The sequence below is a fragment of the Mya arenaria genome, chromosome 1, assembly GCF_026914265.1.
Source record: "Mya arenaria isolate MELC-2E11 chromosome 1, ASM2691426v1".
Taxonomy (NCBI): Eukaryota; Metazoa; Mollusca; class Bivalvia; order Myida; family Myidae; genus Mya; species Mya arenaria.
This window is the reverse complement of record NC_069122.1, coordinates 54,198,429-54,214,170: the sequence shown is the minus strand read 5'-3', so window position 1 is coordinate 54,214,170 and position 15,742 is coordinate 54,198,429. Positions and strand designations below refer to the sequence as shown.

The 15,742-nt window shown below is 32.5% G+C and overlaps 2 protein-coding genes across 3 annotated transcripts; both read left to right on the top strand.

The window, feature by feature from the left end:
- The first annotated feature begins 686 nt into the window (after nt 1-686).
- Nucleotides 687-6,608, top strand: LOC128239876 (uncharacterized). Of its 2 annotated transcripts, none has more exons than XM_052956319.1 (9): nt 687-971; nt 1,576-1,989; nt 2,153-2,200; nt 3,270-3,380; nt 4,306-4,330; nt 4,472-4,537; nt 5,144-5,167; nt 5,440-5,537; nt 5,966-6,608. In XM_052956319.1, exons 1-6 carry the CDS (start codon nt 719-721, stop codon nt 4,503-4,505), a joined length of 885 nt encoding a protein of 294 aa, XP_052812279.1. In that variant the 5' UTR covers nt 687-718; the 3' UTR covers nt 4,506-4,537; nt 5,144-5,167; nt 5,440-5,537; nt 5,966-6,608. The 2 variants fall into 2 exon arrangements, with proteins under 2 accessions (XP_052812279.1, XP_052812287.1); XM_052956327.1 differs by having other exon boundaries at nt 4,472-4,540; nt 5,143-5,167.
- Nucleotides 6,609-9,156: 2,548 nt separating this feature from the next.
- On the top strand, nt 9,157-10,426 carry LOC128228028 (prothoracicostatic peptide-like). Its single transcript, XM_052939058.1, has 2 exons — nt 9,157-9,628; nt 10,401-10,426. The coding sequence occupies exons 1-2, from the start codon at nt 9,157-9,159 to the stop codon at nt 10,424-10,426; spliced, it is 498 nt and encodes a 165-aa protein (XP_052795018.1).
- The last annotated feature ends 5,316 nt before the right edge of the window (nt 10,427-15,742 follow it).

Below are 15,742 nucleotides of genomic sequence, written 5' to 3'. Positions count from 1 at the left end.
ATATCAGTTTTGGTGTTAAGATTAACTGTAGGGCTTGTTTCATACAAATAACAATACGTATAGTACAGATTTGTTGGTGTTTTGTTTAGTTCTTGACTTATTTCATACGAATAACAATGAGTATAGTACAGCAGTATGGGTCTTTAGATTAACTCTTGGGCTTGAAATATACGAAAACAATAAGTAGAGCAATACGGTTATGGTGTTTGGATTAAATCTTAGGCTTGAATCATAAAAATAACTATCTTGGACTTCAATTATAAGAATAACAATCTGTGTCTTCATAATAACGTGTATTATAATGATAGCAAACATGTCTTTATTTACTGCGATGATTGAATCAAAATAACTCTAACAATAATTATAAAACATTATTATTAGTTAATGTGGTATTTCTATACAGGATTACACTTTAAACAAATAACAATGATTCTAATGCATCAGTTTTGAGAATACTTGAATGAGAGGTACATGCTTTCGGTAGGATGTACAAGTAAACTTAAAAAAATGTTTTTTGTTTTCAGACAATATAATACAAATTGAATTTCGAAGGATATCCGACAGTCGACCAGACAAACCACAAATAGTCACTGAGCTACTTGTTGACTATTTAAGTAATGATACATTCGAGATAATGTGTAAGTTGAACAACGTGACTGACTTGAATACTCTGGCAGTGATAATCCTGTGGCAGTTAAATGGTCCTTTAAACATTCGAATGCAGAATGATAATCCATCAGATACAGAAACATACCGGAAACCCAAGTTGTATTCAAATGTTACTAAGTGGACGGCTGTTGGTCGCTTTGACAATGTAACAAGTAATAATCGCAACACAACACTTGGTGTGTCTCGGCCGGTGTCCTCATTTACTTGTACAGATTCCAGGTTGTATAAGTGTTATGTACAGTACATAAAATCAGATATGAGTAATGGCCTTGTATTTTTACGCAAGGAACTTAAAGTACAAGGTAAGAAAGTCATTTGCAATTGATTGAATATTTTTCCGCTCAAATTACATATCAGTGTGTAAAACATAATAAAAGTATTTGTGTAAGTTAGACTCGTATCAGAAAAGTTTCCTTTATAGTATATGAAAGCTTTCCAACAGGCTAAAGTGTACTTAAAACATAGGATAAACATCATGTGTTGCTTTTTCGAATTTGAATGACTTTTATACTATACATATATGAAGGAGTTATAATAAACATTTTGGCACTTTCCCAAAGAGAAATATGTCATAAAGTTTGCCGGTTTGAACGTATTGTGCTGGTCTTAGCGACATTTGATAAATGTTCTTTAATTCCTAGCAACTCACCATAAATTAATGAAACCTTATGTTAATAACAAATAAATATTCTTTTTAATGGGCTTTTTTTCTTTACCGAAATCCAGCATGTCAGAGAATATCATGGCATGTTGTCATCGTGTTTGGCACAAGTTCATATAGTAGCTTTAGATTTGGGGAATTCAGCATAGGTTGAAATATCAAATAAACGATTCTGTGCTTAGCTTAAACACATTTGGTTCCAATTGATACATGTTGTGTTTAGAAAATTCATTTTTATTCTTCAGTGACACCTTCGAAAATCACAAAACAAATCTTTGAAGCAAGCGGAGATGGAGAAACTTTACTTTCTGAATTAACAAACTCCACTACAATTGTCCATGTTGGTCAGAAATTACGGCTACAATGCACGGCCAACATCGGGTCTTTTAACTCATCAGTGAATATTGTTTGGATGAAAAGTAGCATGGACAATGGTAGCCAGCTTGTCCCTTTTACCTCTGGTAAACAGATAGTCGGGGAACCGAAGGCTTTTGGTAGTTGTGAGTTAGAAAAAACTGACTCTGTATTGTACAATGTCAGTCAAGAAGACGCTTTAAGAACATCGGGAAATAGTTTTCATGTTCAGTGTTACGTTCATATTACGTCGATAGACTGGAAAACACCTGAGCAACACAGACCAAATTTTACTTTTGTTGTCCGTAAGTTCTAGAAATTATAACTTATATAATATATATATCTATAATTTGCTTATTTCCATAATTTATGTCGTCTGCTTGTATAAATGCCTTTTATTTTCGCGGCATTGGTACCTTCCATTGTTACCATTGATTGTTGAAAGGTATGTCTGAACCGTTCTTGCAGATTTGAATGATGGAAACATGGATAGTCAAAATACAACTAAAGCTGAGGGTACGTATAAATGCAAAATGAAAACAAATATAATTGTTTTGATTATTTCCGAAGAGTAACAAAATATCAACCTATATTATACTTTTACTAAGCATTTTGATAGTATTTACTAAATTTATTTTCAAAACAATATTTATATGAAAATAAACTACAGAAACATTCCCAGTAGCCGAAAGTTCAAATATAATCCCCGGGTAAACGCCAAAGACATATAACACAAAAAAAAAACAAGTTAATGTGAAATTTGTAGTACCCGTCCATTTACTATAATAATACATTTTATATATTGATTTTACTTTAAAATAGTTAAAAACATTTGCTTATAATCATGTTTATTTTTATCTTATTAATTTATATTAATTTAACGTTTTCTAATGTACCAACAATCACTGTCTAAATGCTGCTTCATTAAATTTCAGTTTCTGTTTTGATACAGAACACATTAAATAAATACTTAATAACACTAACAGTAAGTGTTTATTTGCCTAAGTACAAATTGGCCGATAAGGAACCGTTGGAGTTAACCACTTCACCTGTTGTTTTATTCTCGACCTGATGGTTTGTTTCAATCCTGGCCCTGAAATGCACTTTGGATGGTCAAAATATTGAGCTGTAAAATGAAGAAGATAGTTTAAATCTCACGTAAATTTATATTTTCTTTACCGTTCCCTTGTTTTGTACATGTTATAGGCAGTATGTTGTTTGTGAAACTTTGTGTTGTTGTTTCAAGTGTCTGGACTCTGGATTTTTGTCTTGCTATTCTGTTTTGTTGTTTTTTAGCTTTGACCCTGCGCCATTGATCGGGGTTCAAACAATAGACTGTTTGTCTTGTTCCTGTAGTATTTGCATAAAAATATTGATAAAACAATGTAAAATATTAACCTATTAAAAGCAGTTGACAAATAATGAGCTTTTTACAGTTGTCTTGATTCGTTTGTGACGCAAATCAAGTACTTGTTCATATTAATCATATTTTGTTATTATTACTTTTGGTGATGAAATTAATCAATAAAATATAAACAAACTACACACACACCGAAATATCCTATATAATCTACTATTATTTCAGAGTTCACCGTTATATTAGGAATTATTGGAGGCGTTTGTGCTTTGGTTATTTTTGGAGTTGCCGGGATTTTCCTGAAGAGAAAGTTCTCCAATCCAGGCTCTCCTAAAGCTGGTACGTGGTTCGTTTGTCATTTAAGGAATGAATTGCGGGGTTGATGTCATTATTGCGGTATGAACGCAATTAGGCTGGTCTAAGTGTGTGGAGTCTGAAGGACTCAACGCGTACTTTGACCTGCCCAATTGCGTTCATATCCCCGATAATGACATCAACCCCGCAATTCATTCCTTATATTTACACCAAAAATTCATTATTTTATTCAAAAAACGTAAAAAAAATACTTCGTTTCATTTGGGATTACCTGTCAGTAATCCTTTTTTACCCATTCTGTAAATGGAACGACCCGACTGTTACCTGTCAAATGACGTCACAATAACGCGGGAAAAGATCAACCACTTGAAATCACTTTTAAACGTAAACTTGAAACACTTTTGGCAACAAAACGTTTTAAATATAATAACTAAGCACTTTTGAAAGTGTTGATTTATATTTTACGGGACATACTGACCCAATACAAACAATAAGAAGAACAATAGCTTTCATGTATATTGTTATGCGCTGAATTGCGATCCGAACATATCCGAAGATGTTGCGTTCATCGATAGATGAACGCAGTTGTCGAAAGGCAGTTCATTTAAGGAATGGAAGTTTAGGTGTAAATATATGTTTGTATTTTTTTCATATAGTGCAATATGTATATTTATAGATCATATTAAAACATATACATTATTATATTCAAATTTCGGAAAATATACATTTCGTCTACAGCATAAATTATCGTTCAAACTCTTATCTACAATTATATTTTATTAATTAAATAAGGTTTTAATACAACTACCTTACGCACTCTGTAATCTGATTTAATCACTTATCACTACAATTTCGTGTTAGTGTTTAGTATCATTTTTTTTATTGGGACACTCTTGCACGTACAATACAAACATATGCAATAATGTGTTATGAAAATACACTATTTCAGATGAAAAGTCTGAGGAAACCAGTCAGTGAGTAATATATAATTGTATGGTTATTAACCTAGATTTTACAATTAATTAATAATTTAAATGAAGAAAGCTACTTGAAAATACATGTATGATTGACATGTGATTCATAAATCTACCTTTAAGATACCATTTACCTTTAAGACGCCCGGATGAAACAAATACATCATTCCCGTGAGCAAGACTCTATGAAACACCAGCAGAAATAGATAGGTAACGTTGGAAATTATCAAGCAAAAACTTTTTGCACCTTTTCGAACAAACTGTACAAACGATTGCATAAGTTTATTTTGTATCATATCAAACAAATTGCACGAAATGATTGGGGGTGGGGGTCAAAACATTAACACTTTGATAATTCGGCTAAGTTAGTCAATTATAGTTGTTTTGAAGTAAACTTTCTCATATTAAACAAACATTCGGAACTCTTCGGCCATTTGGATAAAAAACAAAATCGTATGTATATGGACGGTTTACAATGTCGAGTCCTTGCAAGTAGATCGGGAAGTAATGCAGCAGTTAAACTTAATGACATAACTCTTTGGAATCTTAATTGTGTTTGCAATAATATACTTCACTGGAAATCAATTTAAACTTAAATCAACAAATACAAGCTAAAACACTTCATTTATTTAATGATATCATTTAAAAATTTACGAACTACTTTAACTGATGTACCGGCATACATCCGAGGTTGTTTTCGATATAAATGGCCGAAGAGTTCCGAATGATCCTAATTTATAGATAAATTGTACACTTTTAAATAAATGTTCTGTTATGTTCTGACTATCTAAATTACATTTGTTTCCTTTCAGACGAAATTGATAACATACAAAGACAGTAAGTACTATTTACTACACGGGTTCATCTAATTAAATTTCCATTTGATATTGGCATCCGACATTTTCTTTTTTTTTTCATCACAAGAAACTTCTGATATTAAAGTCTGTAAACACTACTAACTTTTTAAACTATCACTGAAGGCGAACGAATTAAATATACATGTTATATTACTATTTTGCATCTTTTAATTACCATTTCGCATACAATACTTGGTTAGTTCCAATGTAGCATAGTTAACCAATTTTACGTTCCTTTTACTTCGATTGTAGACGAACCGAGCAACTTACATCCTCCATCAAGACAACGGAACCGTTACAATACGAAGAGTTAGGCACGAGCGAGAATTCAAAACTATTCACAGAATTAGGTAGCGTTTGGTAGTTGTGGATATTGTCCAGTTAGTTGTTAACAAAAACATATATTTACACTTATGGAAATGCTGTGTAAACCAATCATTTAAAGTAAATACGTTGTTGTCTATGGCGTATACAAGTTGATTTTATCATCAAGTATAAGATAACACTTAAAAATATTAGATTGGGTACATGAACAACAAACTTGCATGGATGGAAATTCATTCCATGATAGTATAACTTATTACAGGAATATATTACATTTATTGTCACGTCTGAACGGTCTAAACCGGTAGTGTTTACCGATACTGGACGTTAGAAAAACTTCATAATACCCTCTTCGTATATCCTTCTATATACATATTACAATCGGAAGTAAGAATAAAATGTATTCAGCACATCCATTTTAAGAACGTAATCATTAATGATTGTTCTGTTTCAGATTGTGCGATATACCAAAATATATGTAACTGAAGACTACCAAAAGGCTGCACCAGTTTCGTTTTATTTTCCTATACCAGGCGCGAGACATTCATGTTTAAATAAAACATGGACAATTTTGACCAGACACTAAATGGTTCATTATAAGTGTATTTAAAAATGCTTAAGAAAGCTTTTGTCATAATACAGAAAACATTTAAAACTGTCGCGAAGGAAATGTATTATTTACTACTCTTTTGTTTTGTACTCTTTTCTTTTGTTCTCTTCTATTTCAAATATATCATTATTTTATTTATAAAACAATAAATAGTGCAATACACATCACTCTACTCATATTAGTTTTCTAATAAATACTTTCTCTTTGTATTTATTGTGAAGTTTTGATAAAGGGTCGTTGTGGTAAAATGAGTGGCCAAAATTAGACAGATGACATTTTATTAAATGTGGCTTTTTAAGAGCGGAAATAACAATGACTGTGAAAAAACTATTTATGAAAAGTATCACAGAGATTGCGATAAACGTTAAGTGTGACAAATGTTTTGTTCATTTGTTGTTGATTTTTAGAGCTTGTATTGTTCATATGTACTACCTTATGCCACCATGTGTGTTTAAGTGACTGGTTTACCTTTGTCTTTGTGTGTCTTTGTTTTCAGTAAATTGTTTTTATCCATTAACTATTATTTCCTCCTTTAAAACCTGTAACTCATTTTTTCCTAAACGTTGCCTGCAGGCTTCCTACCTTAGACGATACGAATAATATAAGTCATTTACCAAGGCAATTCAACTGTATCCCTCGGGTAATGGTTAACTCGAGGAGTGGCTCAAATTTTGTGTATAAACTGATAAGTAGCATCTCTTGTTTATATATCCGATGTGTAGCATCAGCTGAAGTTCTTCTATGACATGGCTTCTCATCATTAACTAGATGTCTTAACTGTCTACTGTATAGTATATATGTAGGATATGTCACTAATTGCCAATTCAACGAGTTCAGGAAATAGGTTGGATAGCGTTTAATTGGCGAGTTCATTCACATATCTTTTGGACAAGTTACATAAAAGTGTGTCTCATATGACGACGAGTGTCAGATTTTTGTAAGCACATGCTTTTCCCGATAAAGAATAGCAAAACCGAGCTACCAGTTTCACCTACGATGCTGATCAAGCGAACACCAAAAAGCAATGCTATTTTCCGCGTTAAGTGCCCGACAGGAAGTTAGTGAAACAAACGACATCACCGATCGTTTCAAAGTTATAAGTATAATTTATACGCAGATAATATTCATGCAGACATGCAGACGTAGAATCCTAAATACAATATAATTTTCTTGGATAAAGATAATATTAAACCGCTCAAAAAATAGATATACATAACATGTTATAAATAAATTATTGACAGGTGGATAAATTACTCTGAATGTAATCTAAATGATCTTTTAATAGACACAATTTTGTTTCGGAAATATTATTCGATATTTTTCATGCATTGTCAGAAATAAACCAGTTTAACCCAGAGATGCTAACAAATAAAATTATTATAGGGAACAACAAACACATAATAATAAGACAACACGCAAAACCTGAACAGCACTTTTTGTTACGGCGAGTGGGTAATTAAAAGTGAGTAATTCATACCACACTAGTTTGATTATGGTTCAATTGACGTTTATAGATTTGCAGACATACGATATGAAAAATGGCGATTACCTCAAATACTATCATATCAAAGTCTGTGTCCTACAGTCAATGCAAAAGCAAAATAGGCTTGTCTTTTAATTGTTCTCAGAATACGCCAAGCATGATTTACAGACAATTAAAGTAAAACAAACACATTGTTGTTTTATTCGAATCAACTAAATAAATAAACTTACAACCAAATAAATGAACAATGGAAACTGGTACTACGAGATGAAAACTAAATTTTAGTTCAAGGACCTTAATCTAAACATCACAATATAAATTTTACAATTACGTTAGCCTAGTGTACTTTTAATACAAAAATTATAAATCATACCTACTTATTCTTTTTTACAGTGTAAACTCTCAAACTCAATTTGTCTCAATTATAAAGAACTTTGATTTTAAAACCATCAGTTTTGATCTCTTTAAACAATCAGAACATTAAACAATAAAACAAATAATACTGCCAATATGTGCTTGTTATATTTAGCATGAAAAACGCACCACTTTGCCAAATTTTCATCACTTTTTAACTATGTCAAATAGAATGGCTCTTATGTACGACAAAATATACGTCTATGAAAAGAAATGTCGTTTCTTGAATTACAACTTGAATGCGTAAGGATTTTTTTACTTACTGTCTACTCATTTGTATCTAAATAATTTATAAAACACTTACAACAAGGAACAATAGATAAACTGCTATTTGCATTGGTAGCCATCAATACAGACATTGTTTTACAATGGAACTGTTATTAGGGTGTGTGTAAAGGATATTCTACTCAGTGGGACCATACCATGCGAAAGCGAGGCTCGAGAACGGTAGGAACTCATTGAGGGTGTATTTCAATTACACCTCCAGCTAATAACATTATTTATTTTTCACCGAATATCTTTATTTAGTAAGACATATATAAATTGTTTTCTGCTACACTGATACACTACAATAATAATTTAATTGAAACTTGTTTTAATTTGCTACAATTTCAGTAATACTAGGGAAATGCTTAAGAGACGCAATTTATGGAGTGACCAAAATATCCGGTTTTGACACTTAACTTATTGATACATGCATCGCTGCTTATGTAGCTTTACGTCTTAAACAATCATGGTATTTTAAAATCATATAATCATGAAAAATGTACATGTATTAAGATGTTTACCGATAATTATTATTGTTTTCTACACGAAAAGCGTACATCAAACACGCTTATCAACAAAGGTAAAAAAAATGTTTAAAATATTGTCATCATCTATTTTTATTCAAACCTGAATCATATATTTTTTTGTTCTTATCATAAACGTCGAATGAGTTAAACATGATAGTGCGTTAAAAAAAAACCTATGTCCTGCGTTTATATGGGATAGCTCAAATTTGTAAATACCAATAGAGAAGTTTTGTCGTTACACTTTCAAATGAAAGCCGTAGCATAGAACCTCCCGAAACACAACTTAACTTGTGACATGGCAAGACGACAGTAAGGATAGCACCTGGGTATTAGGATCGGTACGTATGTCATGGCAAGACGACAGTAAGGATAGCACCTGGGTATCGGGATGGGTACGTATGACATGGCAAGACAACAGTAAGGATAGCACCTGGGTATCGGGATCGGTACTATCGGGATGGGTACGTATGACATGGCAAGACGACAGTAAGGATAGCACCTGGGTATCGGGATGGGTACGTATGACATGGCAAGACGACAGTAAGGATAGCACCTGGGTATCGGGATCGGTACTATGGGGATCGGTACGTATGACATGGCAAGACGACAGTAAGGATAGCACCTGGGTATCGGGATCGGTACTATGGGGATCGGTACGTATGAAATGGCAAGACGACAGTAAGGATAGCACCTGGGTATCGGGATCGGTACTATGGGGATCGGTACGTATGACATGGCAAGACGACAGTAAGGATAGCACCTGGGTATCGGGATCGGTACTATGGGGATCGGTACGTATGACATGGCAAGACGACAGTAAGGATAGCACCTGGGTATCGGGATCGGTACTAGTGTTTGGAATCGGTCAAAAACAATCGATCATCGGTCCACTTAACCGACTGATTAATGATTAATCGGTTGCTAATAAATAACCGTACAAACAGTTAATATATATAACCGAGAAACAGATAAGCATCTATGGGGTAAACATAGTTGATCAATTTTGGCAAAAACACTTAATTTCTTAAACGAAAATGAAAAACTTAGATATTTGTATTAAAAGTAAACAAAAATCAAAGTAATTTAAAAAAAAACCTCAAAATATCCTAAAAAACATAATCCCATCACCCCTCAGGTGAGTAGCTTATTTCTTAAGAAAACATTTTATTGTTTCTCTGTTTAACATCAATTATTTTGTAGCTGTGAATTATTTCTAAACATAAAGGAAAGATAATGACATTTTTCATATTTGTCAACTTTAAAGTTTATGATACAGAAAAAAGTGACAATTTTTTTGCATCTAACAAGAAAATAACAACGTAAACAATGTTACGAATGTCACGGAAACATTCTGCTACAGTTCTCTTTATATACTATCCCAGTTCTCTTTATATACTATCTACCAAAATATCTTCCAACAAATGTAATGTTTCATCTATGTTTCACATAGATTGCAAGTTATAGAAATCAAGTCATGTAACAACAGTATGAACTTGAAAAACAACCACATAGTTCTTAACAAGGTCAATGTATTAAAGTTACAATATATATTAGAATGACTCTGTGTATTTTTTTGTTTTTGTTCCAGAATACCATCATATCAACAAGATCTGACCTTAATCTTGCTCTCTTCTTTGAAATCAAATTTCCTGTTAAGCTAAAAATTCTTTCTGGGCTAACACTTGATGCAGGTATTGCCAAATACTTTTTGGCAAGTATCGATAACTTAGGATATTGAGACTCATTTTGTTTCCACCAGCTTAATGCTGGACATTGGATCAACACTTGGCTCAGACAAATAACAATCCATTTCCTTTTTGGCAAGTTCAGTGAGGTCAAGAGATTTTGTTTCTTTACCAAATATTATGTCATCAAGCCAAGATGTGGGTTCAGTTTTAGAAACATCTTGCTTAGGAGCCTCAAGCTTGACCTTCTTTGGTTGTGTGGGTTTATCTGCACAGATGACATCATTCGTTTCAGTTCTTCATCAAAATTCATATTAGGAAGTGGAGGGTCTGGGTGATTGTTGTTTACCTCTGAAGGCCTTGTTTGTTCTTGTTTTACATTACTTGTTACAGAAAAGCATTTCATTAGCTCTTTATACAACAATTCTATTGCCTCTGCCTTCTCCCCTTCAGTAGCAAAGCACATATGATGCATACTTGGTGTAAGTTTACATGCTATCAATGTTATATCAGTATCAGTTGTCCTATTATCAAGTTGCCCTTTCATCACTATCCTCACTTCCCTAATCATATGGCTATCATTCGCAGATACAGTCAACACTTAGTTCAACTTTTTAAGAGCTGGTAAGATCAAACCATGCGTAGGTATTTTGTCACTGGATAGCATCTCAGTTGCAATTTTGAAAGGTTCGAGCACATTAATGAGAGACTGAACACCATTCCGCTCATTGTAGCTGTACATCTTTGTTTCAAGTTATTTTGTGCGCTTTCCTAAGGCTCCATCTACAACAATCCTTGTCAAAACTGGGAACTACTTGTCCAGTCTCACAAGCTTGTCCAATGAAGAGTTTCATCTTGTGCAAACATCTTGGATAAGATGAAGAGGATTTCCAGTTGATTGAGAAGACAGTAACACTTCTGTAGCATTTATACTGGTATGAAAAAGGTAACAATGGATCTACCTTTATCAATTAGTGTCTTAGCTTCTGAGTTTTCAAGCCCTTTCTTGATAACCAAATTTAATCTGTGACCATAGCAACCGACACGTGGACAGCCCAGCAGATTAATTGCTTTTTTTCATCGGCAGCATTATCTGTCACAAAGATCGAGTCCCGAATGTTCCACACTGCAATCGTCTTAGCTAGTTGTTGGCTAATATTCTCACCAAAAAATAAATATAGATACATAAATGTGCACAATGTTTGTCCAATCGGTGCAGCTGCACAGTTCCAGCTTACCTAAAAATTAAAGACTACCTCGTGCAAAAGAATGACAACAAGTGACAAAGTTTTAAAGTTTATAATACAATTATTGTACAATCAATCATCAATCAGAACTTAATTAGTTAAAATAACATTTTCTTAATTTGTAAAATAAATAAAAGCTAAACCTACTATGTACATATATGCAAACTATCAAACCTGTGTGTGGACCTGTGAAGTGCGATGTACGCAGGATTGCAGAATGCAACTTCCAGTTTGCATCAATAAAATGAGCTGTGACGGTATCAAAACTCTCAGTCTTAATTTACGTCCATGAATCATGTGTGAGTGAAACAATGGAGCAGTTAGCCACAAGTTCAGACAGAATTTTCAGTCCTTTCTGGTATTTCTCCTTCAGTTTTTTTAATAACCAGTTTTCGTCCTGGAACTTTGTATGCTGGTTCAAGTTCATTTACAAAAGACAGAAATAATTAAATCCTTCTCGGTAAAACGTTTTTATCTGTATAAAACTCATTTATTAAAACCTAGCTTCTAACTTGATTCTAGTTGACCACTGACCAGGGTAAATATACAATTCACTTATTCATCTGGTAATATATTCATTTTATCCATCGAATAAAGATATAGAAATATTGAATGTATGTGAAACTTATTCAATGCTTGGTTAATACAAATACTCAAGATCTTCGTTTTGTAATATGCGATATTTCTTCATATTCATTGATAACGTAATACATCATAATTATATTGCCCATCAATCGAAAAAAATATATCTGGGATCTCTGAAAGTTTCTATGTTTGAAATACCAGACAAATGCCCATCACTGAAGTCAAAAATTGTTATTTAGTTTCCATACGTGACACATCGTATCACGTTTAATCACTTTTATCATATGTAACCACAATAATGTATCACAAAATTCATCCTTACACTGTCAGACAAAATGACACTCTAATCGCTTTCATTTGTCTAGACAAAATAAGAAACAAACATTACTACATATAAGATATATGTGCCGCTTTTGAAAGGACATTAGTCATAACGTATAATGATTGTTATGATTATATTGAAACTGATTTGTCCTAATATACCTTAAGACGAAAATATACTTATATAAATCTTCTCGCCAATCGTGTATTGGAGATTCATTTCCATCAAAACAGTCTGTGAATTTTGACAATGACAGGCCTTTATGAAAATTTACGACCACTTCAGAGTTCCAAAGATGAAATGACTGTTATGCACATTTAATATGCAGTCATTTAGCAAAATAATTTAAAACATGTTTAAGGTATATTAGCTGCACTTTTCAAATGTAACATATTTCTGAAAACATTAAAACATATATCAATATGATAAACTGTAACATGTCTTTGATTTGAGAAAACTCACAGACAAAAGATATACATGTAATAGGAAAAACAAAGTAAATGTAGATACACGTTACGCAGGCATCAGGAAATCTATCCCAGGTCATCTGGATGTACATTGGGGGACCATATTCACTGCGCCACTGAAGATATAAACTGGCGTAGGATATTGCAAAACCTATTCACACATTAACAAATTGTGGCAAAATTTGCCAAATATATTAATTAAAGAAAATCTTGTCTTTCAATCAAAGGAAATATACTTGGTAAAGCACATCCACTTTCTGAAGTGGTAAGAAGGTGTTAAAGTAATACATCAATGGATACAAAAGCCAAAAAGTAACATGTGCGAATTAAATTGTGTTTTTTAATTGCTTCCATGGAAAAGATATTTATATGAAAACGTTTCGAATTGTTTGACTGTTGGAACACAAGTTACGTAGACTATTTAAAATCATTTGCTATATTTCGACTCAGTGTTGAAAACATGAGGTTTAATACTCAAACAAGACTGGTATCTTGATTTGTTTTATCATTTATACTGTTTTTTAAACAATATTTTTTCTTGCGTCCAATATTTGTTCTAAACACTGTAATTCAGAGGAACAAATTAAAAGCATGCTGGATAAAAAACATTCGAATTACATCATCTTTGAGGATAAATTGCTCAAAAGTCGATGTCCAACGACTACTTGATTATTGCATAATTGATTAACCAGATTTGAACCAGTCAAAGTCTGCTTAATGGCTTACAAATTACTTCCGAGTTTTTCATGCGGACACAATATAACTTCAAAAGCCATAGACTCTAGAGAATGCCATATTCATTATAACAGTAAAAACTATCAAAACATCTTTGCCTTTGAATGGTATCAACAAAATAAAACTAACGTCGAACATATATACCCATTAGGTCACATTCATATTATTTTATGGGAATTAACTCAGAAACAAATAATTATTCATGTGGTAGAAGGATCAAAATATGTTTGACAACCAATTTTGAATGTATCAATTAAAATCGTTTTTTTTTAGTTTATACACACGATTATTGGCGTTGAGTACAATCTTCGAACAACCCTAGTCCTAGAATTGTAAATAGACTTATTGGCAAGGTGAAAACAGTTGTTTAATTTAAATAAGAAATGCAAATGGTCAATAGTAACACTGCAAAATACTATATCTGGCCAATGTTAAAGATATGCTGCCTTCCTATAACCGATCAAATTTATTTAAGTTATACTATGACCATAACCTATACATTCTGTTCGCCTTATGTCATCCAGTATAGAAATTTGAAAACAACAATAGAAACATGTTCAACAGTTATTATATCAATCCAGTTTGTATCCGAAGTACACGTGCTCACGTATATTGACTCTGATATTCATTTCATCCGATTACTTTCTTTTTGATAACATGTGCCGTGTAACTCACATGAGTTTCTCTTGTAAATTTAACAATTATTTTTTAAAATTTTCTAACATAACTATATCAATATGATGTCACTGGTCATGTGAAGGTCACGTATATGATTGTCATAATTGCACCAGATGTAAAGCAAATGTCAAACTAGCACAACTCTATCCTAGATCCTTCAGCACCATTACAATAATCCCTATCCGAACAGCAGAAACATAGAGTACATCCACTTATCTTATACTGTTTGGGTGTGGCTATACACTTAACAAACTCGTCCATCCTGGTCGCATGACACAGTTTGTCACTACACGTGCGTATCACAGAATCGTAATGCGTGACGTTGTCAAACATCTGATACTGGACTTTCTGTAAAATGATACAAACATTCATGGAAACATATTATATACCATAAACATATAAAAGTCAAGCCAAAAACAACGACCTCGTCTTTAAACATTAATATAACTTATATCCAAATAACAGTTTGATACATTAATCTCTGACTAAAAGAATGTGTTTTGCTTGATCAGTAGTTAATAATTTTATGGTTATTGGTGTTTGTTTAAGCACACATACCATACACTGTTGGTTTCCACCTTTACAGTCGACCTTGGTAGCCTTGTAGTTATATTCAGGGTCAAGGTCACAGTCTATATATATATATATATATATAGTGTAATAAATATTATATGATATAGTATTAACGTTTTTCTTATTTTTGTATGTATCAAAATAGTCGTTCTTTGTTAAGTAACTAGACACAAGTTTCTTAAATATAGATACCATCAAGCACGAAATATTAGCACATGGAAATTTTGGTTAACGGTAGTTGTTCTTTTATATATAACAAGCGATCCTGATTAGTGATTTTTTTATGATTTTCACCATTGAAACACAATCGAGATAGCATTTATTTTCAAACTGTATTTCTTAAACAAAAACAAATTTTAACTTAATATCCACGTGATGTAAATAGTTCAATAGACCTGCAATTGAAATGATATGAAAGGGAACTCTCTTCAGATCTTGACATACTTGTTATAAATCACAAATATGGCATGATTTATATATTTCAAACAATAAAGCTTTCGGACTAATTTGGAAGTAGTTAAACTTTTTTTCCAAATAATATGTGAACAGTCAAGCTGGAATGAAGGTTACCCCAACATCTCAAAATCACAAAATAATGCCTATTTACTGAGTCGTTGTTGCTATATACCATCAAATGT